Source organism: Gadus chalcogrammus, chromosome 23 (assembly GCF_026213295.1).
Source record: "Gadus chalcogrammus isolate NIFS_2021 chromosome 23, NIFS_Gcha_1.0, whole genome shotgun sequence".
Lineage (NCBI taxonomy): Eukaryota > Metazoa > Chordata > Actinopteri > Gadiformes > Gadidae > Gadus > Gadus chalcogrammus.
In genome coordinates, this window is record NC_079434.1 from 6,002,704 (window position 1) to 6,030,423 (window position 27,720).

The window sequence follows — 27,720 nt, forward strand, 5'->3', positions numbered from 1 at the left end:
GCAACACAGGTTGTCTCCACAAGGTCCCGCCTCTTTGGTCCTAATAGCCAATAGTGTTGGAGCAGGTTAGCCATCCGTTCTCTGGACAGGAGGCCACGGAGAACATCGTCAACGTGCCATTAGAGGATATCACATATATGGGACATCAAAATAAACTCTACTCGATGCGAATTGTTCGCTGTATTATTCGATGAGGATAATTTACTTAACTATTTGAATATCCTACGCGTTTGTGTGTGTGCCTGTGTGAGTGTGCATGCGTGATTGCCTGTATTTCGTTTGTGCTTCCAGCTAGCTGAGGAGCTAGCCAACGTACAGAAACTTGGAGACGGGTAAGTGAAAGCAGCGGGCATCGCCTTAATCAGTGGTACTTTTTCACAACAAAGTGTACACATAAAGCAATGGGGCTACCCGGTAGTGGTACCGACATAAATAAAAGCAGGTACCGTCCTTATGAATGCAAAACGTGATGGTGTAGAGGCCTCTCTGTAATCCACAACAGCTATTGCTATTGCTACTATCACATTAGCCACCACTAGGAAAGAGTAGTGACACACACACACACACACACACACACACACACACACACACACACACACACACACACACACACACACACACACACACACACACACACACACACACACACACACACAGACTCTTCTAGTTGCTAATGGTAGCAAAAGTTGGGCTAGGTTGAAGAACAAGTGGTAACTAATGTTGAGTTTGGTTGAGAAATGACCGCACATTAATCCATTATACAGCTTGTAAAATGTAACTTTTTGCCTGATCTCATTTCTTTAAAGGTGGAGGAAATGTCAAATCCGAGATCCCAATCACCACATTACAGGTGAACATAGTGTTAATTACAAGACATTTCATAACCATTTTATTAAGTCATGTTATTCTGTAGAAATGTGGAATAGATTTATACAAAGGTAAAATAATAAGGAGTTTGTTGATGTGACTTCCCTCTGTGAATAGAAGGTTAAACTGATATGTTGAAACTAAAGCTAAGAAGCATACTAATTTGCCCTCTCGTGGTCACATCCCCATCCAGATCAAACCCCCGGCAGCATGAAGACCCATCCCGGAAGTTTCCGTGGGATGAGCCGGACTTTGATCCCCAGGAGCTGGTGGCCCGCCTGGACAACCGGTCCTATCGCAGAGGGCAGCGGTCCAGAGACGACCCAGGAGATCGCTGGGGATGCTTCGAAAAGGAGGACGGCAAAGCTTTCCGTGGGAATCAGCGTCTCTCGGGTCCAGACGAGCTGGGCCATAGGACGCCTCCACCGCTGCTCTTCCCAGATGAGCAAAGCCACGGCGAGCGCAGGAGGCTGTCACCAAAACAGCCCCACCAAAGGCACGACGGCCGGGTGAAGGCAGGCCGAGGGAGGGAAGACTTCAGGGGCCACGGCGATCCCGGGGGTAGGTCCCGCGACTCGCCCGACTGGATGGCCAGGGAGAGGTTGCCATCTTCTCTGTCCCGTTCACGAGAGCCCTCCTTGGGCCGGAGGAGAGATGGGCCGCATAGGAGCCAGGAGAGACCCCTAGACCACAGCCCGGACCACAGGGCCCCTGACAGGCAAGGAAGAGGAGAGGAAAGGAGGGATAAGAGCGCTTCACACATGGAGAGGCATAGAGAGGACTCTTGTCGGGACAGAAGCCCCATTTCAAATCCACACAGGAGGGACATGGAGGGCCACGTGCATCCTGGGTAAATCTTTGTTGCGTGCTAAACTTGCTGAAATATGTAAAACAAGAGGACCATGGTTCAAGGAGTTCCTGCTTTTATTATGTTCCAGAAGAGAAAACATCCATCGACGACTCTTTTTCTGTTCTTTGCATGCCTTAATAACACACATTTAAGTATTGACATGTGTAGATGTATAACCAGAATTGACTTTGTTTTTGGTATCAGATACCAAATAATCTGTAGTGGGTAGTTTTTCCAAAACCTTTACATTTAGTTTATCTAATCCCTATACATTTAGTTTAAGTGTAAATGTAAAGGTATTAGACTTAAGGTGTGGTAGGTTTAGTATAGGTTGACGCAGGTAAAATTTGGAATATATCAATTTGAGGACCAGTAATGGGTTTGTGGATCTTGGTGAGATTAACCAGATTTATCGAATCATTTTTTTCTATGCATTTTGTTATACTTTGACCGCTTACTGACCTTTGTTCATTAATTTAACTGATTGTTAGCAATGAATCAAGTATTATATCGGTAATCAAAATGGCCGATATGTAAATACTTTCATAGTAATTCCTCAATTCATTGGTACTTAGTTTCCGTATATATTATAATTTTGTAATTTACGATCTTTATAGGTCAATATTCGCAAACCACGGGAGGTTGCGTCAGTGCAGTCACTTGCTAAAGCGATGTCTGTCAAGTGTATCCCTGTTGAACAATCTCACCTGCTCTTATGTCAACACAGGTACGGGAAAGAGGAGGAGCTTAGGGATCGACCCAGAGATGGGTACAGAGAGGCGCTGGGGGATGTCAGCGCATTGACACCCCTCGTGGTCGAACACGGTCACGGCATCGCAAACAACCGGGAACCCCAGGCTTGGGATATGACCGACAGGGGCCATCAAGATGTGGAACGCCACAGCCGGCCCCGACAGATGGGGTTCACGCCGGACCGCGATAGGAGTTCGAACAACTGGTCTGAGCCCTGGGAGGAGAGCAGAGAAACACCCTTTCAAGATGGGAGAAGAGAACCAGGCCATGAATCGAGAAGAGGCCTCATGGGGAATAACAGAGCCAACCAACCTGGGAAGTTTTCTCAACAGAAAGGCCATGCTCACTTCAGAGTCGGCCCGCCAGCAGCAAGGGGCAGGATTGACGTTGGCCGAAGAGGGGCTTATCATGATGAAGAGTTGGCTGCTAGCCCAATACGAAACGCCCCTCTCTCGCCGAAATTCCCCCGTGGATGTCAAGACCTTTCACAAGAACTTCAAGACTTTCCCCGGGAACACGCAGACTTTCGTCAGGGACGTCATTTATTTGACCAGGAACACCCAGCGCTTCCGTCTGAACACTCAGACTTTATCCGGGGACGCCCAGAGATTCCTAGACAGGGAAGTCCACAGTTCCCCAGGAAGGGACTTCAAGAATTCCACAAGCAAGGACTTCAAGAGTCCCCCAGACAAGGAAGTCCACAGTTCCCCAGACAGGGACATCAAGACTTCCCTAGGAAGGGACTTCAAGAGTTTCCCAGGAAGGATAGTCCAGACTTCCCCAGACAGGGACATCAAGACTTCCCCAGACGGGGACATCAAGACTTCCCCAGACGGGGACATCAAGACTTCCCCAGACGGGGACATCAAGACTTCCCCAGACGGGGACATCAAGACTTCCCCAGACGGGGACAGGGATGGAAACCGTTCCCTTTGGGCCACAAAGAGTTTAACCAGGGACGCCAAGGGCAGGCGTTCCGGGACCAAAGGGAGGACAATAGTCATGGAGAGCCAGGACAGGAAAACCCTCGGTCGGGAAAGGATTCTAAACCCCATATGGGGAGAAGCAGCATGTCCGGAGAAATGTCTGGACCCCTGGACCCTGTCGGGCCTAGTCAGCGGGAACACAGATGGAAGAATCAACAGGAATCCAGTGAGGTGATGGTGGTGTCGGAGGAGACTCTGACAATAAAAGTGGACATGAACCGTCCCGCGAGCAAAAACAGGTATAGTATTCTGAAACTTTAAGGGTGAAGGGTGAAAGTTCACGTTTTCTCTAGAATAACTATTTAAAATCGACCAGGACGATTGACTAGAGTACCAGCCAGCAGAGCGGATTGAATGGATGTAGTGGAGGAAGGTGCGTGGTTAAGCGAATGTGTGAAGACCAATGGAGACAGCCACTCCTCTATGACACCAGATTCAATAAGAGAATGCAATGATCCTTAAGGATGATGGATGTGCTCTCTTTTTATGCTTCTGCATCTGGCCCCTCAGTGCTTGAAGTCCCAACTACACCCTTTGCTGTATTGTGCAATAACTCAAAGACACAGGAACCAACGGAGAACATGCCTTCAAATGGGAACTATTCAAGGTCGATAAAATAAAAAATAATGTTGTCCACCGGGGAGTTTTTGGTGACGGAATATTGCAAAACCTAAAAAGGATGAACATCTGTGTTTGTCTTAAATCTGAGGTGCATTGGAACACGTTGGAGCATCATGAAAACCGATTCAGACCCACAGAGCTCATTGATCATCCATCTCATCAGCAAGTACTTGTTATGAAGAAGACTGGAAGCGTTACATTTATTTAGTAGACAAAGATGCATAACTGCCCCATCACAACGGAAATGATTCACCGGTGCGGAAGGGATCAACAGTAACAGAAAATGTGAGGCGCTGGTATAAACTTAGACTCTTCATGAGTCACCGGTTGGAGAACTGATAAAAGGTGACTCTGGAGGACGGTGGAGCGCCGAGCACAACTCTGCAAAAACTGCAACAAGCAAAGGAAAAAGAAATGATACCATTGTGCTTCCTCCCAAAGTGTATTTTTCAAATAATTGAAGAAACCAAGAGGTTACCAACCCGGAAGAGAGTTTTCTGTCACATCTTCTGTGCAGATGAGAGCGGATGGAAGGCTTTGGGCGTCATCACCTACAAAATATGATGATACTTCTTAGGCAAGAGATACTTCAATTCTTCACACTGATTGGTCGTCCATCAGCCAACCAGCTCACGCCCACCAGACACCAGTGACTTCCTCTTAATTCCTTTTTAAATATATTTGTTTTTTTAAGTCAGCATTGACCTCACTATTAAGCTTCGTAGAGATTTGCCCATTTAAGAGTTTATGGATCAAGTGGCCAACAAAGCAACAGATAATAAGTTTGAGATGACGAAGTAGAATGAACATTGATGCTAAGAAATCCTTTTGATGACTCAGAAGATCGCAATAAAGGTTATATTTCGACATCTACAAGCATGGTGTGATTGGAGGAGGCGCAGGTCTTAAAGACAAAATAATTTCTCCATATGAACTTCACAGTATTATCAAGTGTACTCATCTGGTTCAGATGTTTTGTGTGTTTTGTCTGAAGAATTTTCCAGACAGCAGAAGATCTGACAAGCCTCAAAACTAAAAAGACAATTTCAGCCCTCCATGTTGTGGGTTGAACCTGGATTGTATCGTCGTCCATGTGTTACTTGGCAGAAGGGGCAATAGGAAACCTACCTACATCCATTCCCAGGGAATCTTAACGGAATGGAAGATGGATGAAGTACTTTAAACAACATTGGACATTTTTTGTACCATTCCACCAAGATTCCTCCAGCTTTGTCGACATTACAATAAGGGAATAAATCTCGCCTACATCACTGATAAAAATCAGTGATGTAAACCAACCGACAGTTGCAACGGCAACATCTGAATTTGTGTGAAAGTGGTGAATTTCAAACAACGTCATCCTTCTTGATTGATAATCAGAATTTAGTCTTCGTTGATGTTTCTCTGTGGAAGGACCCACGGGTGCTGCTCGCCCAACAGGAGGTACTTCTGTTGGGCGAGCAGCCAAACAGTAGTCACCTCCCCTTCAAAGCTCTCATACTGGACCAGAAATGGGAAGGAATGCAACATCACCCCTTATCGCACGATGGAGAAGGCAGGGGCTTCATCTGGAACACCTGTGGTGGATACCTGGACAGAGCAACTGCAGATCGAAATCTCCCTGGAAACAACAAAAGCTGCGCTCAAATCGGCAGCCATGAAGCACCGGAGAACCACACTTCGTAAAACACATGAGGCCAAAGGGCTCTGGTGAATGGAGGACTTCTGTTGATTTAATGTCTGGAAAGAGGTAAAGAAAGATGAAGACAAGGAAGGCATTCACTTGCCGACTTGCTAGATGATTTCGTAAAAGACGGAGAGCAGCACGAAAAAACTGAACTTTCACTCCCACCCGTACCAACTGCATCCCTTCCTGTCTCTTTCACATTTAATGCACACATAACACAATTAGCATGCTATACGTTTATGTTCTGTATAATGCACATCACATTTTGAGGGTTTGAGGTAGAATGTTGTTTTTGTCACTCTGTGCCTCTAAAACATGCCTTCCAAGGTAAGTTTGTTTGGTAAGGTAAAGAAATGTATTGAATTGTGGTATTTAAACTTAAATTTCAGTATCACTATCTTTATTATTGTTAAATCGTACCGCCTGTCTTGGATGACATGAAGACGATATTCATTTCTATCGTTCTTATTGATAGCAACGGTTGGTTGGTTGGTTCATTTACAGTATTTAAACGTCCATCCAAATACAATCTGTCATTTATGTCGCTCTGTAATCTTTTCATAGCAGTCCCTTCTGTCCCCTTTTGCTAAAGCCCCCCTCTCTCCTTCCCCCCGCAGTGCTCTATGCTACTCGTCCGACCGACAGCTGTCTCTGGACCTGGTCAACGTGGGCCGCCAGCGGCTCGACTTCCTGCCCATGATGGAGCATTCTGGAACCTTCAGGGAGAACGCGGCCATCTCGGGAACGTTTGCCCAGGAAGTGATCACGTTGGTGCACCAGGTCAAAGGTCAGCCTGGAGGAACTCACCGTTTTATTTATTCATTTCAGAAAACGTGATAAATGCTTGCGGGAGACGCTCACCTCCTGTTTAATTTTGCGTATTACAGAGCAGTACTTCAGGGGGAACACCATCTCGTTGAGCCAGCGGTTCTCGGCGCCCCAAGATGGCGGCCCCTCATCGTCCACCGGGCAGGAGGAGGAGGAGGTGGTGGCGGAGGACCGGCGGCCCACGCTCAACAAGTAGGTCCGGTTGTTCCTCCATCAAACACAAGCAGGGGTTTGATGGGAGCTGGCTGTTGGCATCAACTTCAGGGTATTGGTCCACTATTCTCTGAAAAATATTTTACCACTTTTTAGTTATTTATCCCCAAAAGAATTCTGACGCGATTTACATTGAATACAAAGTGGAGTGACGGGTAGTGCTTAGGCATCTCGTCAAAGTTTTCCTTCTTGACTATCCCTAGTAGGAGGGATCCACCACTGCGATCGTTACCAGGAGATATTTCTTGGCCTTTCGGGTCAAGGCTGTTACTGTGTTTAAGGGCTATACAATTATAAATGTATGTGACTACTGGTAGACTGCAGGGACAGGAATTGGAACCCAACCCATAACTGCTCGGTTAAACGTCAAGCACACTGACCACCAGACTGTCCCTGTTGTTTGCTAATTTACCCCTCAAAGTTTTCGTTCAATGATTGTAATGATGGTGAATAATAGTGTGTGTGGGATGTGCTGCTAACCCCATTGCTTCTGCGCAGGCGCTTCTCCATGACGATGAACAACTTCCCCGTCCACGAGCCTGCGTCAGCTGTGCAGGTATGAACCGCTCTTCTCTCCTCTCCTCTCTAACCTTTTGGTTAAAGTGAAACACCCTGTACGCTAGGCTATAAAGTCAATGTTCACAAATAGATTTTGGTGTGCACTTGAGGTATCCCCGGACTTCAGCGTGCATGCGCCTGCCATTTCCAAAGATGATAGGGGCTTATTGCCATTGTTTCCATTCGTGGCAGACCTACCTGCACGCTAGATTCTCTCCGGCAGAATCAGTACCAGGAAGTCATTTCCACATTATATTGTTAACAGAGGTTGTAGTGAATCCAGGAGAGACGGTTACGGTGTTTCGATTCACCCAGACCGGCATTGTCCTTTAAATGACACCAAACAGTGGTGGATAAAGGTACCAGTAAACGGCCAAATGATGGAGACATATTGAAGGACCATAGATCCTAGGAACATAGAATGGCGTCCCTGGGCCAGCAGTAAGTGCTGAGGGTGATGGTGATGGTGACGGTGTGAGGTGCCCCTACAGCCAGAGCCCCCGGAGCCCCTGAGAGACCCCGATGACCTGAGGAACAACCTGGAGCGCCGCCGGCAGGAGAGGACGGAAGGCGTGAAGATCACCATCGCTGGAGGGAGCCGGCCCCTCGGGGCCCCGGGGCCCGCCAGGTAACGGCAGTGTTGTCATTCAGGCCTCCTCGTTTGGTTGTACAAGATGAACTGCAGGATGCGACTGTGCCGTCGTGGCGCTTCTGTTACAAGATGGAGGCTGTTTGGTGTTATCTGGTGTTATTGTTCTCTCACAACCGGAGACTAAGGCCCAATCCCATTTCTACCCCCTTACCCCTTCCCCTTACCCCTCCCCCTTGTTTTGAAGGGGGAAGGGGTAAGGGGTAGAAATGGGATTGGACTTACCCCTTCCCCTTACCCCTTCAAAACAAGGGGAAGGGGTAAGGGGTAGAAATGGGATTGGGCCTACATTCCGATTTTCTTCCTTTTGTTTCCAGTGAGCCGGCGGCCATGTTTGCAGAGTACGGTGGGTTTGGAGAGCAGGAAGAGGCGGGGAGGTTCCCCAGCTGGCCTGAGAGGCCGTCCTATAAACCGCAGGGCGCCAGGAACCCCAGGGTGAGAGACCTTATCTTGTGTTATTGATTTGCTAATCTTTGACCCCAGTACGAAATGTTCCAGCAAGGCGGAAATGTGTGTTTTGAGGAGAGAGACGTGCAGAGAGAGATCTCCAATTCCCAACACCATGTCAACGTTTTACCATCGGCTGAGTGAACTTGAAGCTTACAGGCGATCCTCCTTCTCCTCCCCTAGTTTCAGAGGAGAGGCCGGGGTGTTTGGAGGCAGAACGTCAACCCCCCTGGCCGGAACGGTCACCTCGGCAACCGCCTTGGGCCGCCCCATCAGTAGAAACCATGGCAACCGCAAAGCTGGTAAGCGGGGGCTGTCAGTATAATTATGGGCTGAAATTAATATTTATGACCCAATCGGATCCTAGTTTGTATATGTTGAAGTATTTTTAAGATTTTCTTTATAGGTTTTTGTACGTTCCTTGTACTTCATTCTCTTGTTTCCACATAACCATTTTCTAGCTCGCTGTCAGTCTGTCTGTCCGTCTGCATTCTCTGATATCTGCGTGGACTGATATCCTCTCGAGCCCTCAATTCATCTGTCCGTATAATAGGGTCAAACCTGTGTATCTGTCTTTCTAAAGCCCAGACAATATTTAACCGTGGTACTTTATCTCTCTTGCTCCTCCCTGCTCCTCCTCTTTAGGCTCTCGTTTCAGACAGGAGAACTGCCAGCTCGGTTCTTTTTCAAAACGCTGCCGATTGGCGTGGAATGGCTGGTTCTTTTTAAAGCTCACTAATGCCGATGGAATGCTCTGAATACACAATACTGTGAAGACTCTCTGAGAGCATGAAGACGGCGTCCAGGTCAACGTCTGTCAGCGATGTAGGATGTTAGGGTGGCCGCTGTAAGTATGAACATGGGCTGATCTGATGGTTTTCCTATGATCTGTGTGATGCACACATTTTACTACGTTTTTCATTCTTCACTTTTCATTTGTCTTTGTGTTTGACTTGTCGTGTCTTGCTTTCTTTCCTTTTGAGTGGCCATGCCAGATTGGTTCGGGGCACAGCCAAATATATTCAGTGCTTTATAGTCGCGTGCCATTTCAGTTGAATACCTGTCCTTCATTTCAACCTCCTCATTTTGTCCTCAGAAATGATTCAACGCCACGCCCCTCGTGTTGAAATACTGCTTTTGAGGGTGCTTCTAATTGCTTGATGTTTAAGTGTTCCGTATGATCAGAATTAAGGTTTATATATTTTTTGTTAATTAACAAGCCGTTTGGACAAATCAATTGACGCTCTCTGTATAAGAAATTGCTTGACTGATTAAGTGAATCTTCCTGGTGTATATATAAAACTTTTAATCTGTTTAAAAAAATAAATCGTTGTTTTGTTGACTTAATGCAGCACGGCTGGTATGTTGTCTATTCCTAGACAGATTGACTGGAAAGTAGCAACATGAAACAAACTTCTGTGAAGGGGCGAAGTAAGAATTCTACAGTCATAAATGATGGAACATTCTACTTGACACTTCCACATATTTATTACATTGAGGATGAGGTTTAAAGCATTGTTTTAAACAAAATAAACTGCTTTTTTTCATGCTTATTTTTGTATGAAACATGTTTTGAAGATCAAATCTTGGTCTTAATAAAAACAAATCATGTTCAACAATTGATTTAATGCTGCTCCATTCTTTAATATATACTGAATTAAACTGTTAACATTAACAAACATCTCTATGGAAAATTCTTGAGGCAACATCAATGCAGCATTGCAATCTGATAATGAGTAAACAATTTTACTCATTCAGGTAGAACATATGTTGAATCATGATCCATATGAAAAAGGTGTATATAAAAAATATATTTCAACTTATTGAAAATTATGAATGAAATGGCAGTTGTCCCCCATTTTGTGTACTAGTAACAAAAGTCATGTCAGTAGTACCAGTTCGGTTTCTCGTCGGCAGATAAAAAAGAGCAAGTTGAAAACTGGGATAAGGCGCGGCGGTAGCTGTATTTGGACTTGATTTTTCCACTCCATTGAAATTATTAAAAGACTGTCTCAAAAGGAAAATAATATTTAATATATGGCCTCCACATTCCATCCGTTGATTTTTTTTTCAGTTTCTTCTGTCCTAGATTAACTCAATATTGCAAGTTTCCAACTTTTCCAGGGACACCCAGACAGATATTGGAGATAAAGCGGTATCATCAAGATATATCAAACCAGGTCAACGCTCACCTTGGTCGATCCCAGTGAAGACTTGTAGGCAGGGTTTAGCTAGTTTCCCACACTATCGCCTGTCTTGACCCTTGTCCCACCTGAACCCTCAAGACAGTGGCTTTACCACTGTTATATTGCTTTGATTGTATGTTTACCACCTCCACCACCACCGGTTTTAACCCTGTTACATGCAACCTGCAGGGTCTCTGGTTTTGCTCCCAGGGGCCAACTGTGTAGGATTGTTGTCTTGTTCTGTGGTTCTGTACAGTATAGCGTGGTGGTGATGGTGCCCGTGTGCTTCAGGAGGAACGGGCCTCTGTTTGAAAGGTGTCAGAGGTGCGCGTCGCATGGGAGGGGTCGAAACATCACGTCCATGTTTTCCTCCATGATAATGTCGTAGCGACACAGGGCGGGCCTGGGAGAGAAACGCGAAGACAAGGGAATGGAGTTAAATTAAATGAAGAGTCCTCTCTGTGTGTGTGTGTGTGTGTGTGTGTGTGTGTGTGTGTGTGTGTGTGTGTGTGTGTGTGTCTGAGAGAGAGCCTTGAGATGGTCAGACCTGACACCCACGACATTAGATTGTTGAGTATCAATAATGAAGTCATCAGTTGCTGTTGGACATCAAGCGCCATAGATCCAGTCTTTAATGTATGGTTTCTAGTCTCTTGCACGTGTGTCATCCTGTGATCGTGATATATGGTGCCTTCACATCACTGGAAATTATGGGGAAATCATTTTCGCGACGTCGGAAAGTTTGCGTGAACAACATTTTACTCAATATAAAAGAATCAACCATCATATCACATACTTTACTATTGAGTGATGTAACGTCTATTGGCATGACTTTGCTTAGTTTTAAACATTGTGTACTGGTAAACCAGCTCTAGATAAGGGCGAGTGTTGCCTTCCATATAGTGGCAATACTGTATGTGCTTCTCATGAATAAAAGCAAAAGGATAGTAGGTGAAAGGCATCAAGGAAATAAAGGCATGCAAACATGAAACTGATACTACTAAGCACATGAACGGTCTCCGTCGGGAACACGCGTGTAGTGTGAAGTCATCCCTCTCGTTATCCTCGTTATCGCCAGGAGAGTGAACGCGCCTGTAATGCGTATAGCCCTCGGTGGGGGGGGGGTGGGGTCAGGCCTAGAGCTCACCTCTCGGGCCGGTCCAGGGGTATCAGCCGTATGCGCAGCAGTCTGATCTTGTAACGCGGGCCCATCACGTTGCCGATGGCGATGCGCATGGAGACCTTCTGGACGGGGTGGACGTCCTCGTCAAACTGGGCCAGCAGCCGCGTGGTAGTGTACTGCTCGAAGCGGAACAGCTTGCTGAGAGGAGGGGAGGAGCGGGAGGAGAGGGGAGGGAGAGAGAGAGAGAGAGAGAGAGAGGACAGAAGGTGGAGAGGGGGGGGGAGTGGAGAAGGAGGAGAGGAGCAGAAGGGAATAGGAGAAGGAGAGAGAGAGAGGAGGAGGAAAGGGGTGGAGGAGAGGAGGAGGAGGTGAGGGGGGAGGGAGAGAGTTGGGTCAAGGCTGGGCCGAGCATTGATGTGTGGGGGGGTAGAGATACAGGGGGCCAGCTCATCGTGAAGTGACCTCAAAATAGGTGGCCTGTGAGCAGAACGGCACCAGGAAACGGGTCAAAGGTCGCGATGGTTGAGGGGGCGAGAGCTTTGAGAGGTGCAGCTATCGGCGTGTATTAATGTGATACACAAAGACCCAGTTAGGGAAACAGTCTGGCAATACCACATTCTGATTCATCATGCAACTATTGGGAAGGCAGGCATATTCAGAAGTCTGTGAACCTAGCAAATGATGCAACCTGAAACAATCAATAATGTGTATAATAATGTCCTTAGTCACGACGTAGATGGAATATGCCGATACCAATGTCATGAAAGTGTAATATATATATGTATTGCATGGGGGACACACTCACTGGTCGATGCGTGTCTCTGTGAAGTTCCTGCCGTTGTAAAGTCTGATGTACACCGCCCCCCAGCGGAGGTACTGGTTCCATGTCACCATGTCCACCCTGTAGCTCGCCTCTGCCACACACAGGACACACTAGGCATTACACCCATTACACCCTTAAGTTACTAAATGGACTTACCCTAGCACTCACATCCTCATCCAATCAGAGGTTCTTCAAAATCACTTCTCCGTTTCAATTCTCTATAGATAGGTAATATGAAGCATAAAATTCATCATATGACAAACGGGGGTTTTGCTGGTAATATAACTATAATATATATAAGTATACTCATGTTATGTACCGGGCCAGGACAACAAACCAACAAAAATAGGATAACACACATTGGCCATCAATGGTGCTTTAACACACAATGGAAACCCCTGCTTACCCACCCAATACTAGCGCTTGGGCCTAGACCTGCTATGACAGCTTTGGGAAAAGGGTCAAAGGTGTGTTATCTGTATGTTTGGTCCACCCCCCCTGCACTCATAAAGTAGCCAGTACATGAAATTAGCAGGCTTATAATAAGTGTTAAGATCAACACCACAATGCTTACGAGGATGACACCTCTGTGAAATGGATCTACTGCGGTCAGAAGGCTTGAACGCTGCTTTCACTCTGAGTCACATGTCGTTTTGGATTTGACCGCGTTGCGTTTCTCACAGGTTAAGCCCTTTCTAGACAGCGCTTAACAGTAAGGGTACTATATTAATCATTAATAAACTAAAATGTATGCGGGAATAATCATTATTATATAGCATTAGCCTAGGGGTTAGGTTTAGGGGTTAGTTTACTAGGTTACTAAACACATTAGTTAATTGTCAATTAACTGTTAATGCTTATAAGTGCATTAACTAATGTAAGTGGATGTAACCTTATTGTGAAGTGTTAGCTACTTAGCTTTACAACATTTAAAGGGGTGATATTATGCCATCAGTGGTGAGTGTGATCAGCCATTACAAGCTGTTTGAAAAGCCTTTTCCTGTGTTTTAGAGATGATGGATTGATGAGTCTACCAGCCTACCCAGTGGACTGTTGCCTCAGTCCTCTGGGTAGGCTGGTAGACTCATGTCATTACACTCATGTCATTCAAACACAGGAAAAGGCCTATTTCCAAACGGCTTGTCATAGCTAATCACATTCCCACCTGGTGGCATAATATCACCCCTTTAATATCAGGAGGGCTTTCCGGGAGGAACTCACTCCTGTAGGCAGTGTGGCGGTGGTGCTGAAGAAGGCCTTGGTCTGACCCAATCCCAACAGCGTATCCTTCCACCTGCTGACGTCATATCCTGCAGCAGAGAGACACACGGGCAGCATGGTAACATCCAGAGGAGGTTGGCTACAGACGGTCACAGGGGTAATTGCCCTATCCGACAAGATGGTCAGAGTGAGGTCCTTTATTGATATTTCAGAGGGACCACATTTTCTGATGCATGCCATCGTTGATCATAGGCAAAAGTTTTAGTTTTTTCCATGTGTGAATTTTGTATTTTTTTAAATAAAGAGCTGTGTCTGGCAGCAGATAGGGGTGTGGCTTCTGCGCCCTCTGTTTATTTATTTACTTCTGTGTGCACATGTATGTGTTCCCCCCACTCCCCTCCTCCCCTCCACTCACCGAGCACAGGGCAGGGGGCGGGCTTAAAGGCCTCGCACTGCAGGCACCGCCCATCCAGGAAGTCACTGTAGACGCGGCACGGGTAGCCGGTCAGAGAGCACGTGCGGTTCAGACTGCACAGGAAGAGGAACACGGAGCGCTGGTGGTCACAGACAAATAAGATTTTCCTGAAAGAGAGGGTGGCAAGAAAATGACTCACCGACAGTTTTGCATGGTTAAGTTTTGTATGTGTGTCTGTGTTTGAGTACTCGCATCTGCTTGTGTGTGCATGTGTGATGTGCGTGTGTGAGTGAGTGCGTGCGCGTGTGAGTGCGTGCGTGCGTGCGTGTGTGTGAGTACGCATGCGCTTGTGTGTGCGTGAGTGTGTCTTCATGTGTGCGTTACAGTGCGTATGTGTGGCAGTGGGTGTGTGTGTGTGCACGCATCTGCTTGTTTGCGTGTGTGTGCGTGCATGTGCGCGCATATTGGTCTGTGTGTGTGTGTACATGTGTGTTTGTGTGTGCGTGTGATTACCTGAGAATATGGTTTTAGGGCAGCCTGGCTGGTCAGCTCCACCATTTGCGTAATAGTCAATATGACCGTGCGCGCCGTTGAGCCCAAACGCTGTACAGAGACGACATGCAAAGTGTTTGTAAAGAATCCTGCATTTAGACCTCTCTCTATCTCTCTCTCTCTCTCTCTCTCTCTATCTCTCTCTCTCTCTCTCTCTCTCTCTCTCTATCTCTCTCTCTCTCTCTCTCTCTCTCTCTCGCTCTCTCTCTTCTCTCTCTCTATCTCTTCTCTCTCTCCATGGATGGGGTTGTCCTGCGCTATTATTAACAATCATGTTAAGAGCTATATTCCGGAGCTCTCAATATAAGGAAGTGATTCTGATTAATCAGAGGAATCAAACTTGCGACCCTCTGAAGCAGTGGCGTTTACCCTCATCTGATCCAGGTGGTCCGTCAGTTCTACTGGGTTACAGCAGAGCTCACGCGGGGGAGACGGCACAGAGCCGGGGCCGGCCCCCAGAGACTGAAGGGGCGGAGGCACGCCTTGTGTCCTGTTGGGTTACGGTCTGGGCTCAGTAGGGGAGCGACAGCAGGGTTGGTTCTGGTTCCAGCGGTTCTTACAGTCCATGTCGGTGTGCAGGACGTCCACGAACATGGCGTCCGACGGGTCCAGCCTCTCTGCCTCGGTGGCGCTGGTGAACATGGGTCCCGCCGGGTCGAGGCCTAGGTGGGCGGGGCAACAAGGACTGACGTCTCCGCACTATTTTTCTAAAAGTTACATTATTATATTATATCTAAGTATGATTTATGAGATAATAGGGCTTCGACAAAAAAAAGAAAAATGTCCTCGCATAATTATAATGACATTAGAATCCATTACTAAACATCTTCCAAAAAACATTACTACAGATACTAACTAACAAAAATAGCTATACAGTATATAACAAAATATAACAATCCAATGCTCACTATGCTTCCAAGATGGCGGCATTCATTGCGATGTGACGTCAGATGTGCAAGCCTTGTAGGTTCCATGACAGGCCCCCTCACCTGTGATTCGTCCAATCTTCCTTTGAGGTTGGCTCCGACGAATCGGCGAGGTGAGCGCCGAGGCTGACCCCTATCAGGTGCACTGCGTCCAGCGAAGCCCCCTCTCCTGGGGAAGGCACCAGTACCGTGTCATGTTAGCACCCTCATACAGCTCATAAATCCGCCCCTTCCGGTAGAGCCCCATAGGGACCTCGAGATCGTAAAATATGAATGGGTTTACAATGGAGGAGAAAGTAATTATCTTCTGGTCCAGTCTTTATATGCCCCGGATTACACATATGTTGTTTGTGCATTTAAATGATCATTTTTCATGTCAAGAGTTTGTCCGTTAATTGTGCAATTGTTCAGTTAAAAGGCTGTAGACGAAAACACAATGAGAAAGAATGCAATGTCTCGTTATGTGCCGTCACGCTCCCTGAACTTGGCGCGGACAAGACCGACAATCTCCCATCGGCATAACTGAATCGACAACATGCCCCGACTTATAAGGGTTTTCCCCTCTTTCGATATTTTATCCTCCCCTAAAAAGATAGAGCGGTGAAGTGGAGCAGAAGTTACAGATAGTTACTGTTTTACTGTTGACCTCAGATATCTGATTATTAACCTGCTGCTCACACACCCACACCAACACACACACACCACAATCGAACATCTGGTAACATGTGAAACCGGTCACAATGTGGTTCTGAAGAGGATACGACTACTACAAAACCTCAGATACGACAATGTGTTTCCTCTGTTGAAAGAGGCCTCTGTTTACTCCATGCAGTGGACCCTTCATATGACTTCAAGTAACGTAACATCCTCTGCTTCACAGCAGTAAAAAGCATTGATCGATTCATATTCAAGACTTTTGCTTGATATTGAAAGTATACGTTGTTGTTCACATGTTTTCTTGAAATCAACTTATTAATCAATCAACACAAGTGTGTGATCGTGCTTGGAGTGGTATTCTCACACAAAGAAACACATCATATCATCTCATCATCCACACATTAATCAACACACCACACAACACACACACACACACACACACCACCCACACACAACACACAAACACAAACACACCACAACACACACACACACACCACAAACACACACACCACACACACCACACCACACACACACACACACACACCTACCTGCATGTTGACACATGAAGGCGTTGAGGTTGTGCGCGGAATGGCCAGTGTGGCCACGGCGATGAAGTAGTGAGGTTGCGCGGCTCCGCGCGTTCCAGTCCACCACGATGACGTTGATGTCTCTGCTCGGGCCAGCAGGCGCACCAGCAGGTCGATCCAACGGGGGCCGCCCATGGTGGGCGGTAGCCGTGGTGACGGCAGGCGGTGGGCCGGCCTGAGGTCGCTAAGCGCGGATCTGGAGGACGGCTCTGGGTGAGCTCGCGGCCGCAGCGCGGGTTGGAGCGCGGTACAGCAGCAGGCGGGACGTACAGGCGTGCCAGAGGCAGTGCGTCAGGTCCAGGTCGTGAAGTCATCGCAGGGCCCTCCGTGGCGGCGTGCCCTGCCCCTGCCCTGCACACACACACACACAGACATACACACGGGCACGAACGCAGACACACACACACACACACACACGCACACGCACACACACGCATACATACACGAGAGCACGCATGTAGACAATCACGCACACACACAATCACATACACATGCATGCATGCACGCAGACATGCACACACAAAACACAACAGAAAAAGGGCATGAGAGATGAACATATTTTATTCCTACATATACTCTACTGTCGAGATTATTATATTCTGCCTATTCTTGTGGGTTATGTTATATTCTGCTTATAGTAAGCAAAGGTGATGCCAATTAAGCAGGACAAGTAAGTTAGTTGTAAACTGATTCCTGACCATACTGACCAAAACACACATACCGTGTTCCTGTAATCAGGACATCAAAATCGTATTGCATTGTCCATAATTGCAACAAAAGTATCATATTGCAATACAAAACACACAAACCTAATGCATGGGCACAATAAGATATTTTCTAGCAGGGCTATAGTAAATAAAGCCAATGTCATAAACAGTTATATCATTGAGTGAAGTTAAGTTTTAATGATTTTTCTGACGGTATATGATGAATACTTGAGGGAAAAATAAGCATTACTACGTTGGAGGTTAAAGGTCTTTAGGCCTAATATCTAATCTCTCAAGCTCTGACAATTCATGAGGCTTACCTACTGACTAATTGCTGGCCTATTACCGATGTTATGTAAACGAATAGCCTTGCTTAGACCAGAAGCTGAGCAGGCCGTAAACAGTAGCCTTTAAAAAAACAACCCCCCTTCCAGAAATAGTGTGATGGGTGGAGCACGGCTTTTAAAGACATAACTGTATACTTCCTAACGCTTCCGTAGTTGAGTGTATGTTAAACTCTGTCCTTAGTTCAAACTCTTTAAGGCTACAGGCAGAGTTAATGCTTCACATGGCATCGGTTACTATTAACATTCACCAGCAGCTGCATGGAAGTAAAACCTAAACTCTTCTGTTGTCTGAGATGGGAAGGCTGCCTTAACCTGCGCCATTGGCCTTGAGATGATGCCGACAAAGGATGTCGTTGGCTAATCCGCTGGCGGGACGCGTGGACGGTGTTTAGCATCAGAGGGGTGTTCCACGAACGGAGGTTTAACAAACACGGAGTTAACGCTGAACCCTAGGTTGATTGACCCTGTGCCGACCAACCCAGAGTTTTCGGTTCCACAGCAGCGGTTATGCATTAGTTCAATCAACTCGGGGTTGGTTAACACAGGGTTGTGCGCGTCCACGCAAACTTAAAAAGACGTGATGTATGGATCATGGAAACCCTGATCGATAGGCGAAACGGGCCGCTTATTTCAATGAAATGGAACTCCAGGTTCTCCTGGAGAGCTATGACGAGGAGAAGGACATTATCACAAGAAAAGGAACGCTAAAACCTCTGGAACCCGGAGAACCAAAGCCTGGCAGCGGATCGCTGACCGCGTAAATGCGTTAGTTACACGTCAAAGCACGATCCTTAATATTTGAGCCATGAATATATAAATATCCCAGTTAAGCATTCTTAAAGATCCTACCACATAACCCCTTTCTTCTAAAAAATATGTACTCCGATTGCTTCCAAGCGGTCAGAGGATCAAGTATAAAATGAAGTATAAAACATACAAACTGGTAAGCTTTTCCCACCATCGTATTGGTATAAATTGAAATAAGCCTTTTTTTTAAGCCAATCGTGAAAAGGCCGACAGTCGGCAGACTGGATCTGGCCCTCAAATTGTCTTGACCCCGGTGGAGGAGCTGTTAATAAACATAAATTCAGGGCGCCCTGGCATGGAGGGGGTACCTATACCTACCCCTCAGAGAGTCATGGGCCATACCCCCACTGGTTGAATGTAGGTTTTTGTGTTTTCTTGTATTTTAGATTTTTTTTGCCTTCGAAGTAACACATGCAAACCGTGTGCTTGCCACAGCGCATACTATTCCAAATGTTTATTTTTTGACAACTGGGTAGAAAACCTAAAAGTGACAATTCTTCACAGATCAAGATGGATCAGTGCTTGTAATGAAGCCGCCGGCTACGATCGAACATTCTCCAGTGGATGCAAGTCCGTTAGGACTATTTTATACTTCATGTTGTAAATGCCTCTCGGCATAGTACTAAGACAATATTGCTCTTTGTATGATAGGAGGCCGATACAAATCTTGGATGGGTCATCTGAAACGACTGTGATGTGCTCAGCATCTCCAGCATTATAGCCTAGATAAAACTACCATTTGAAAAAACGGAGGGCTACGCAAATAGTCTGGAGTGAACTGAGGCCAGGTCCTCGATTGGTAGTGTTGGCTATGTAAGGCTATTTATATATTAAAGATTTGCGCGAGAATCTATATCTCTCCACTCCAGCAAAAAGTCATCCAATATGCCAAGATGTCGAGCCGTGGTCTTATCAATCGCTCCCGGTGGATTGCACGTATAATTTGCGCTCTGATATATCAGCAGTTTCTCTCATCAAAAGGGCATGCCATTGTGAACACATGAAATCTGCGGTGAACGCCGGTTGAAATACCCAAAACCGGGTTATGTTTCAAACTTAACCTGCGCAAAACCTGGTCCGACCAGGTTTGATTCAGAGCATATGTTGCTATAGCAACTAACATACCGTGATCCTTTTGGAACGGAAAACCTAGGGTTACAGCAAACCCTGGGTTAACTTACCCGGTTATGTGATAAAACCGGCTTTGTGGAACACCCCACAGGTTTGATTCAGAGCATATGTTTCTATAGCAACTAACATACCGTGATCTTTTTGGAACGGAAAACCTAGGGTTACAGCAAACCCTGGGTTAACTTACCCGGTTATGTGATAAAACCGGCTTTGTGGAACACCCCACAGGGCTCCGCATGCTTCACTGTCGTTGGTACACAGAGGGGCTGCGTAATTCTCAATTGGATCACACGGCTAGAAAAACACCACCTTATCCCTGATCAGGAGGATTAGAGCCAACTTGTATAACTTGCCTCAATCCCCCCCCCCCCCCCCCCCCACCCCACACACACACATACACACACAACAAAATCACGTTCAAAAACACTTAGACATCAACACACACACCCACACACACAAACTTGAATAGTAGGTTTACATGTCATTGGTCACAACAAAGTTCATCCATGAAGTGACTGTATACATTTTCACAATTATTTTGTTTTCTCAATTTAATAATTTGTCAGACTTCTGAACATGTATGTCTTCCCACAGTTGCAGTGTCCTCGTGTTTATAGTCAACCTTTCATACACTCTAAAACACCACATGAAAACCACAGACACTCTCAGACACATGTGCATGTGTTGTCTGACATTATGCCTTATGGTACAAATCAACCTCAGAAAAACTTTCCGACCAAACATTTTCCGGCAAAGCGCAATACCTATACATCTGGCGCACCTAGATAGGGCCTATATATTTGTATACCAACACCTTTGTAGGTTGTTGTTTCTCACAGCCGGACTACATGTAATGTTACATGTAAAGTCTAGATAACCAGGCATCCAACTCTAAACCAGTCCTGACCGACACACCAGCATTCTGCACCGGTTTCTGTTTCATCTGACGACACTGGAAGGAGCTATTTGGGACTGGATGTCACCTATGGACGTTCTAGCACGGATGCTAAACTATTGCAAACAACCATGAGTGCAAAGTAGTACAAGAGAAAGAAAGCAACAACAAATGGTCAAGAGACATAAGACCCCTTCAGTGTTCTCTCACCTTCATCAGAGCAGGAGCAGACCCACCAGGACACACGAATTGTCCTGTGTAACATACCTCCAGGAAAGAGAGCGGGAGAGGGAGAGAGAGAGAGGGAGCTGTACTATGGGGAGTTTTGCGGGTGGAGGAGTCTACATGAGGACGACTAGGTGGATCTGAGGACTCAACAGAGAGGGAGAAGAGAAGGAGATAGAGAGAGAGAGAGAGAGAGAGTGAGTGAGTGAGTGAGTGAGTGAGTGAGTGAGTGAGTGAGTGAGTGAGTGAGTGAGTGAGTGAGTGAGAGAGAGAGAGAGAGAGAGAGAGAGAGAGAGAGAGAGAGAGAGAGAGAGAGAGAGAGAGAGAGAGAGAGAGAGAGAGAGAGAGAGGGGTAGAGAGAGGGGGGGGTGGGTAGATGGATCTTTGCAGTAGGATCTCTTAGAGACGGAGAGTGAGGGATAGTGTGGTAAACATAATATTATAGAGAATCTAAGCAAAAGGTAACTGTATAACTATAATAGCTATTATTCACATTCTCAAATATCCACTCTTACACACTTTAATGTGTGTGGTTGATGTTGTTTACAACAAAGGTATTTTATGAATGTTGGTGAGGTGTACATAATCAAAAGGGCAAATAAAGTGATATGCCTATTTAAACCAATACATATACCATCCAGGCTGGTGGCAGAACAGACTGGATACAACCGGTTCAGATGTACCCAGAAAGTCACCTGTGAACCTCCCACTCCTGCACTCCAGTACTGCTTAGCAACACAGCAAAGACCCCCCTCAGCTGGAGAGTACAGCGGCAGACCTCATCCTCAGGGCTAGACAGCACCATTTACTATTTAGGCTACTTCACTTAGAAAACCCTCTTGCTATGTTTTCCCAAACACGTCATTGACGAGCAGGTGTGACCCAAGGAGAGGCTGGGACACTAGGGATCAAATTTTGACCTGGGAGTCAAACACCCAGGCCACTGTCTTGCAACCTCAATTGTGTGATGAATATGATGTCAATATGTTGCTTTCGATCACTGTACCGTCACTCTTTGGCCAATATTGGTCAATAAAGACAATACTAATAATAATAATATCTCTCTATCCATATTGGTGCACTTATTTTTCAGTCAAATCTAGACCAGTGTCTCAAGACCTTGAGGCCGGTGTCTCAAGGTCATTACAACCATTTTCGACTTTCCTCTGCAAGTACGAAGGACACAAGCCAAAAACAGGATAATTAAACAGTAGTGTAGTTGAAACAGTAGTAGTTCATAAAAACAAAACCAAAGAGTAACAGCGTCGTCCGTATAAGAAGGAGGGACGCTGGCTGGGCGGAGACGGCGGACTCATGATTGCAGGTTACCGCGTTCTGTCAACGGTGGCGACCCGCGCCACACACAGGGTATTAATAGTTCTTCAGATGGCCCCGCCCAGAATGTGCCCGCATTGAACGGTACAGTATAGAGAGTTAAATACATGGCATTACGGCCTGAGAACAGGGCAGGAACAGCCAAGTGCTCGGAGGGCAGTAAACTCATGCCTACAGCTATACTGTTATTACCCATGTCCCTTAAGTAGAGGCTCAAGAAAAATAGAGTAACACGGGTCGTGTACAAAGAATTTTGATTTCAAGTATTGAGTTAATTGCAAAAGAAAAGCAAAGTTATGAATGTTTATAGGTGTAACAAATAGGGATATATCTCTTTAAGAAAGTTGTGTGGGTGGTTGACACTATAGCATATATAGCGGTCACAGAGGAAGGCTTCTTTTATTTCCGGTCTAGTGTGCCAGCATAACGGCATGTGTGCAGTTGGCATTGTGTCCCAGGGCTCCAGTGATTGGTAGATGGCTTGGTAAGTGGTCATCCCCAAAGACATACCTCACACTTTTGACCTCAATAGCTATGCTTGTTGACTTATTGATTCATATTTGAACCTCTCACCCTGTCAGGAATCTATATCGTTATTTTGCCCATGCATATTTATTTTTTTATAGTTGGGTATAGTTGTTGTGTTTCTTGTATGCCATTAGAAAGAAAACAACATTCACATTGCTATAACAACTGCTCTTGAATCCACGTGTCTGCTACTCTTCACATGCACACCTGAATGGGGATAATAATCATTATTATTTGTTACTTATATCTTTGGTTGCATTCCCATGTTGGCATTGTTCTCATCTCATTGTTCTAATTTTCTACTATATTTATTATTAGATTCATTATTAGTCATTATCCACTTACAGTCATTACTCACTTTCAGTGGACTTTTAGAGACATCGTTTGTGAGCAGGAAGTGGTGCCTTGCTCAAGGATACCTCCAGAGCACATGGGGGTTCGCACCCAGGACCATTTGGCTGGGAGTCAAACCGTCTATTTGCCTAGTTGTCCCATGTGCTGAGCTGGCACGACATGCCGGGCAGGAGAGAAGGCAGGTAGGGTCACTCTGTCCTAGCCAGCTAATCTCGGCGGTTTAGCTTCAGAAGCCACGCCCATCCCTCATGCCTCAAGTTGTTGATTGGCTGAATCACCTGAGCGTTCTGTTGAGCTCTCGCACGAGGGATTTTAAAATAAAGAATAAATAACCGACTGAATATCTACACATCTTAGTATTCCTATCTAACCACTATCATCCTCACCTGTCGGTTAGTCTACATCTCACCTGGTTGTCATGCGGGTAAGCTGTGGCCGGTAGGTAAATACCATTTACCTATGTTGTCCCTGCAGCCATGGTTATGCCATGTCACTACATTTCTCAGAGGCACAAATCATGCCCAAAACAGAGTCTGATGTGCAGACTCGTGATGATAAGCACACTGCATAAAACTTAAAAAATAGAACTTGTAGGGGCAAAATATGTATTTATTTACATACTAAAACATATTTGTTTCAGAGGACATAATCAAGACTTTGTGTATTTAGTAAAAATGTAGGTTCAAAATACACATAGTGGATTTGAAAGTAAGCAAAGTAAAAAAAGATTGTATGCAAAATATACATATTTAAATGCTGATAACATCTCTGTCTTAAATTTGATGGAAACTTCGGTCAGCGAAGTGCATTGGTGCAGCCCAGCTGCCCTCTGCACCCGCCCTACATAAGTCTGATTATAAAAGTGTAAAGTTCTCACTAAACCGTAGTAACCAGCTTTAATCTGAATTTGCATCTTCCTTCCTAGGCTCCATTGTAACTCGAGATGAACCCTGACTAAGCTCAACATAAATATTAGGATGTTTTAATAAAATGTTAGTTATACGCTACGTACTTAGTGCTGTAAATGAACAGAACGAAAGCATTGCGTGTTGTTCAGTGAGCTGATAGCGTGTTGATCAGTGAGCTGATAGAGATGCTAATAATAAATGTCAGTGAGAAACTAAACACGATTAGTCATGGATACTTTCGCTCTGCGAAAACAACGCTAGTACTTTCTTTTGATACATAAATGGTGCGTTTAAATGTGTATCTATGTAGACGGCGGTTTTGCCGATTTTGGTTACACCGATTTTGCTACTCGAACGGACCGTTTCAATTAACCGAACGTGCATGGCCTTTAAGAGATCGGATAATGGCCGGAGCATGGCTGAATCCGCTACCCTAGGTGGCGCTGTAGCTCCTTCAACAAGTGGTTATAGAGCCACTTCCGGTTGACCTCTACGTCCCAGCAACAACAAACTCAGGCGGCGGCATTCGAGAAAGATGTTTTCAGTAGACAGCTGTCAGTTCACTTCGGGCCCATGTCTGTTCTCCGACGATTCATTGTTCCGACCTCTCGGTCGTATGCAGTCTCCTCCGGCGGCAGAGCAACAGGAGGAGACCAGCCTGCATACGACGGAGAGGTCGGAACAATGTGTGTGTCGAAGAAAAGACATGGACCCGAAGGGAACTGACAGCTGTCCTGCACACGGCAACAATCGCTTTCTCCTCCATGTAGCGTTTCAATCTGGACTTCAGAGAGTCAAAGCCAATGTTCCTTTCCCCCAATTCCTTCTCCACCATGGCCGAGATAACCCCCACTACTAATCTTTGTTGTGAAAGTACCAGAGAGTCGGAGAACCCGACGCAGTCTTTAAGATTCATAATATCAGAGACTCGCGGCGCAATGAATGAATAAAGATTGTATACACGTCAGAAGAAAAAAAACTTTATTTTGACAGATGTGCCCGAAGTTACTACTATACAACCTTGTTGATGAGCCACGTTTAGGAAAACATGTACTTTTAATTCAGCCATGGGTGAAATCGAAGCGTAGTGTGTTGATGATGATACACTTCTTATAGGGGGTAATGGCATGAAACCGGCTTCCATCTTCTGCATCACCTTTTCAAATAAATCGTTGTTTCTCGTTTCCCGACGGCGACAACCATAAACATATAAAGAAATACGATTATATGTCTATGGCGACAACAAAACGACTACCGTCTCCTTCTACTTCCGGCCTCACGTCCCCAACCTCATGCACAGAATGCGAAATCCGATACGAGATACGATGCGGGTTTACATGCAGGTAGAGATCGGACTAGGATCGAGTTATCCATCTGTGTTCTTATACGATCTCGCTTGTCCGTTCACGTACCGATTTTGCTCCGAAGTAGATTGGGTAAAGGCGTTTACATGCATTTTAAAAGTCTGGTTGCTTATTCGATTCTTTATCCAATAATGACTCTGCATGTAAACGCACTGAGTATGTACGTGGTTGTCACTGACTCAGTTGATGCTACGCCAATACATTGTCAAGTCATTGTGTGACTCTTATTTTTACGTTCAGACTAGCCGATGTTTGACCTTTCGTCAGACTGGTGTGCGACGGACCCCCAAAGTGAACGAGTAGACTCCCAAATCCGACTGTAGGCTTACGTCTAAAGCACGATGGCAGACGAGCTCAGATCCTGGTGTTTCAACGGGTGTCAGGGCCAGGGTGTGGGTGGCCAGGGTGCCGTCTAGCACCCGCGTCACCCGGTAGAACAGCACCGCGTCTACCGTCAGCGGCACCCAGTCCATCGTCAACACCTGGCAGGAGAAGGTGAATCGGCGATGAACGAAGGAACATTCGGTCACAAATGTAAGGCGTGCGGGACGTATTTTGACCGTATTTTCCGTTTCCATGGAGACACCACAGGAAAGGAATGCTCAGGGATCCAACCCAAACCGCAGTATAACACAAGATTGTCTGCCCATTTGGCCTCGAACAGGTGAAATATAATCAACTCAGTTTGAAGTATGCTGTGCTTCTTACAGAAGAGCGAAGGCAGGATAGTATAGAGACCCTGAAATGACCTCAGTAGGCTAGGTGCCCTTCAGTCAAGTTCAGTATTTCTAGTCGATTCGTTATCTTATTTCCGGCCTTGCATTGATAAACTACGTTGAACCAAATCTTATGGCTACAACACTTACCACTTGTCGAGGCATGTCATAGTGCACCGTTCTCATGTCCACCTTCCTGATGACGTCCAGCCAGGGAATGATCCAGAACACTCCTGTGGGAAACAACTCACATGTCAAACCCAGGAGGATCACCCAGGTTGCTTGTGGTTAAGACCCAGGTACAGAATAAATAAGCTAACTTTATTTTCTCTTTCAGATGTTGTTGTAGGAGGGCTCTGATTCAAAATTGTTCAAAATGTTTTTAGGAAACAACGTGGCCCGTAGCTGGCAGACTTAGGTATTTATTCACACATGGTCTTAACGAATAAACAGAACAACTCGGGGTTAGTAGCAGTGTTGATTGCTTATTTATACAGTTTAAAATGATTAATAATCCAAAAAAAACCTCGTTTTTTGGGAATAGTCCTTTATTAATAAAGAAAATAGGAAATTTTTGAATGGTCCCACAAACAGTTGCTTTCCTCAGAAAAGCAGAGGCTATCGTGATCCCTGACTGCAGTATCTGCAATGTCCTCTGTTGTTCTTCGCTGGCATGTGTGCGAATAGGTAATTTCGTAAATCCGGTGAGGGGTGTACAGATGGCCTCAGGGCTGAGGATCGTCTCTCCAGAGCATTCAGAGGGCTCCTTGATGTCCCCTTCTGTGTGGCTGCTGCTTGGCTCCTGTTGGCTGAGGATGGTCGCTCTCTCTTTGTTGTTCTGAGAGTTGTATTCACCTAAATTGGACTACTTCTCACCAGGATGAAAGAAGACTTTCAAATGGTCCCTGAAACTATCTCCGGTTCAGTATGTCTTTCCTAGCTATCTTGAGAGCTTTGCAGTCCTGCTTGAAGATGCGAGGATAAGGGTGCACCAGAATATGTAGATGGGTTTCATCGGGAACTTGTACTGGGCTGCAAATTAGCCCAACAAATCCACAACTGCCATTTATTTGTTGTAGGTACCCACAATGTAAGGTCCCTCAACCTCAATAAAGGTCCTGGTGGCTTTGTCCCAGTGTTGAATCGTCTGGTCCACCAAATCACAAGCATGTTTTTACCATTCGACGGCACAGGTGTGGTGGTTCCCCTCCACTCTGAGGTCAAAGCTTCCTCTCCCCTTTTTCTTCAAACTCTTTTCGTCCTCAAGGTTGCAGTTGGGTAGGCGTACCCCACTGGCTGTTCCCCCGTAATGAGCTCCACGATGAAGGAGCTCCACTACCAATAGGACACGGGGGAAGTAGTTGTCTGCATAGATCTTGTCGTTCTGGCCTTCTGGAAGTGTGGAGGCAAGCTTCATCACAACACCACCTGACAATACAACTTCAGATCTTTGA

At 45.9% G+C, this 27,720-nt stretch overlaps 1 protein-coding gene and 1 pseudogene across 2 annotated transcripts; one reads left to right on the forward strand and one right to left on the reverse strand.

The window, feature by feature from the left end:
* Window positions 1–62: 62 nt before the first annotated feature.
* LOC130377227 (BCLAF1 and THRAP3 family member 3-like) lies at window positions 63–10,450 on the forward strand. 2 transcript variants are annotated; one of them, XR_008894135.1, is made up of 12 exons: window positions 63–332; window positions 807–850; window positions 1,061–1,717; window positions 2,445–3,695; window positions 6,382–6,551; window positions 6,652–6,784; window positions 7,304–7,361; window positions 7,855–7,991; window positions 8,330–8,447; window positions 8,643–8,761; window positions 9,105–9,306; window positions 9,556–10,013. XR_008894135.1 is itself a non-coding variant. In XM_056584258.1 (11 exons), the coding sequence occupies exons 2-10, from the start codon at window positions 816–818 to the stop codon at window positions 8,736–8,738; spliced, it is 2,655 nt and encodes an 884-aa protein (XP_056440233.1). In that variant the 5' UTR covers window positions 63–332; window positions 807–815; the 3' UTR covers window positions 8,739–8,761; window positions 9,105–10,450. The 2 variants fall into 2 exon arrangements, 1 of the variants encoding a protein (XP_056440233.1); XM_056584258.1 differs by having other exon boundaries at window positions 9,105–10,450.
* Window positions 10,014–27,683, reverse strand: LOC130377628 (lipase member H-like; annotated as a pseudogene).
* Between the last annotated feature and the right edge of the window lie 37 nt (window positions 27,684–27,720).

Excerpts from the sequence above, each read along its gene's own strand:
- LOC130377227 (XM_056584258.1), top strand. The coding sequence starts at position 816 with ATGTCAAATCCGAGATCCCAATCACCACATTACAG. Across the intron at positions 3,696-6,381 it reads CGTCCCGCGAGCAAAAACAG|TGCTCTATGCTACTCGTCCG; the intron begins GTATAGTATTCT and ends TTCCCCCCGCAG. Across the intron at positions 8,448-8,642 it reads AGGGCGCCAGGAACCCCAGG|TTTCAGAGGAGAGGCCGGGG; the intron begins GTGAGAGACCTT and ends CTCCTCCCCTAG.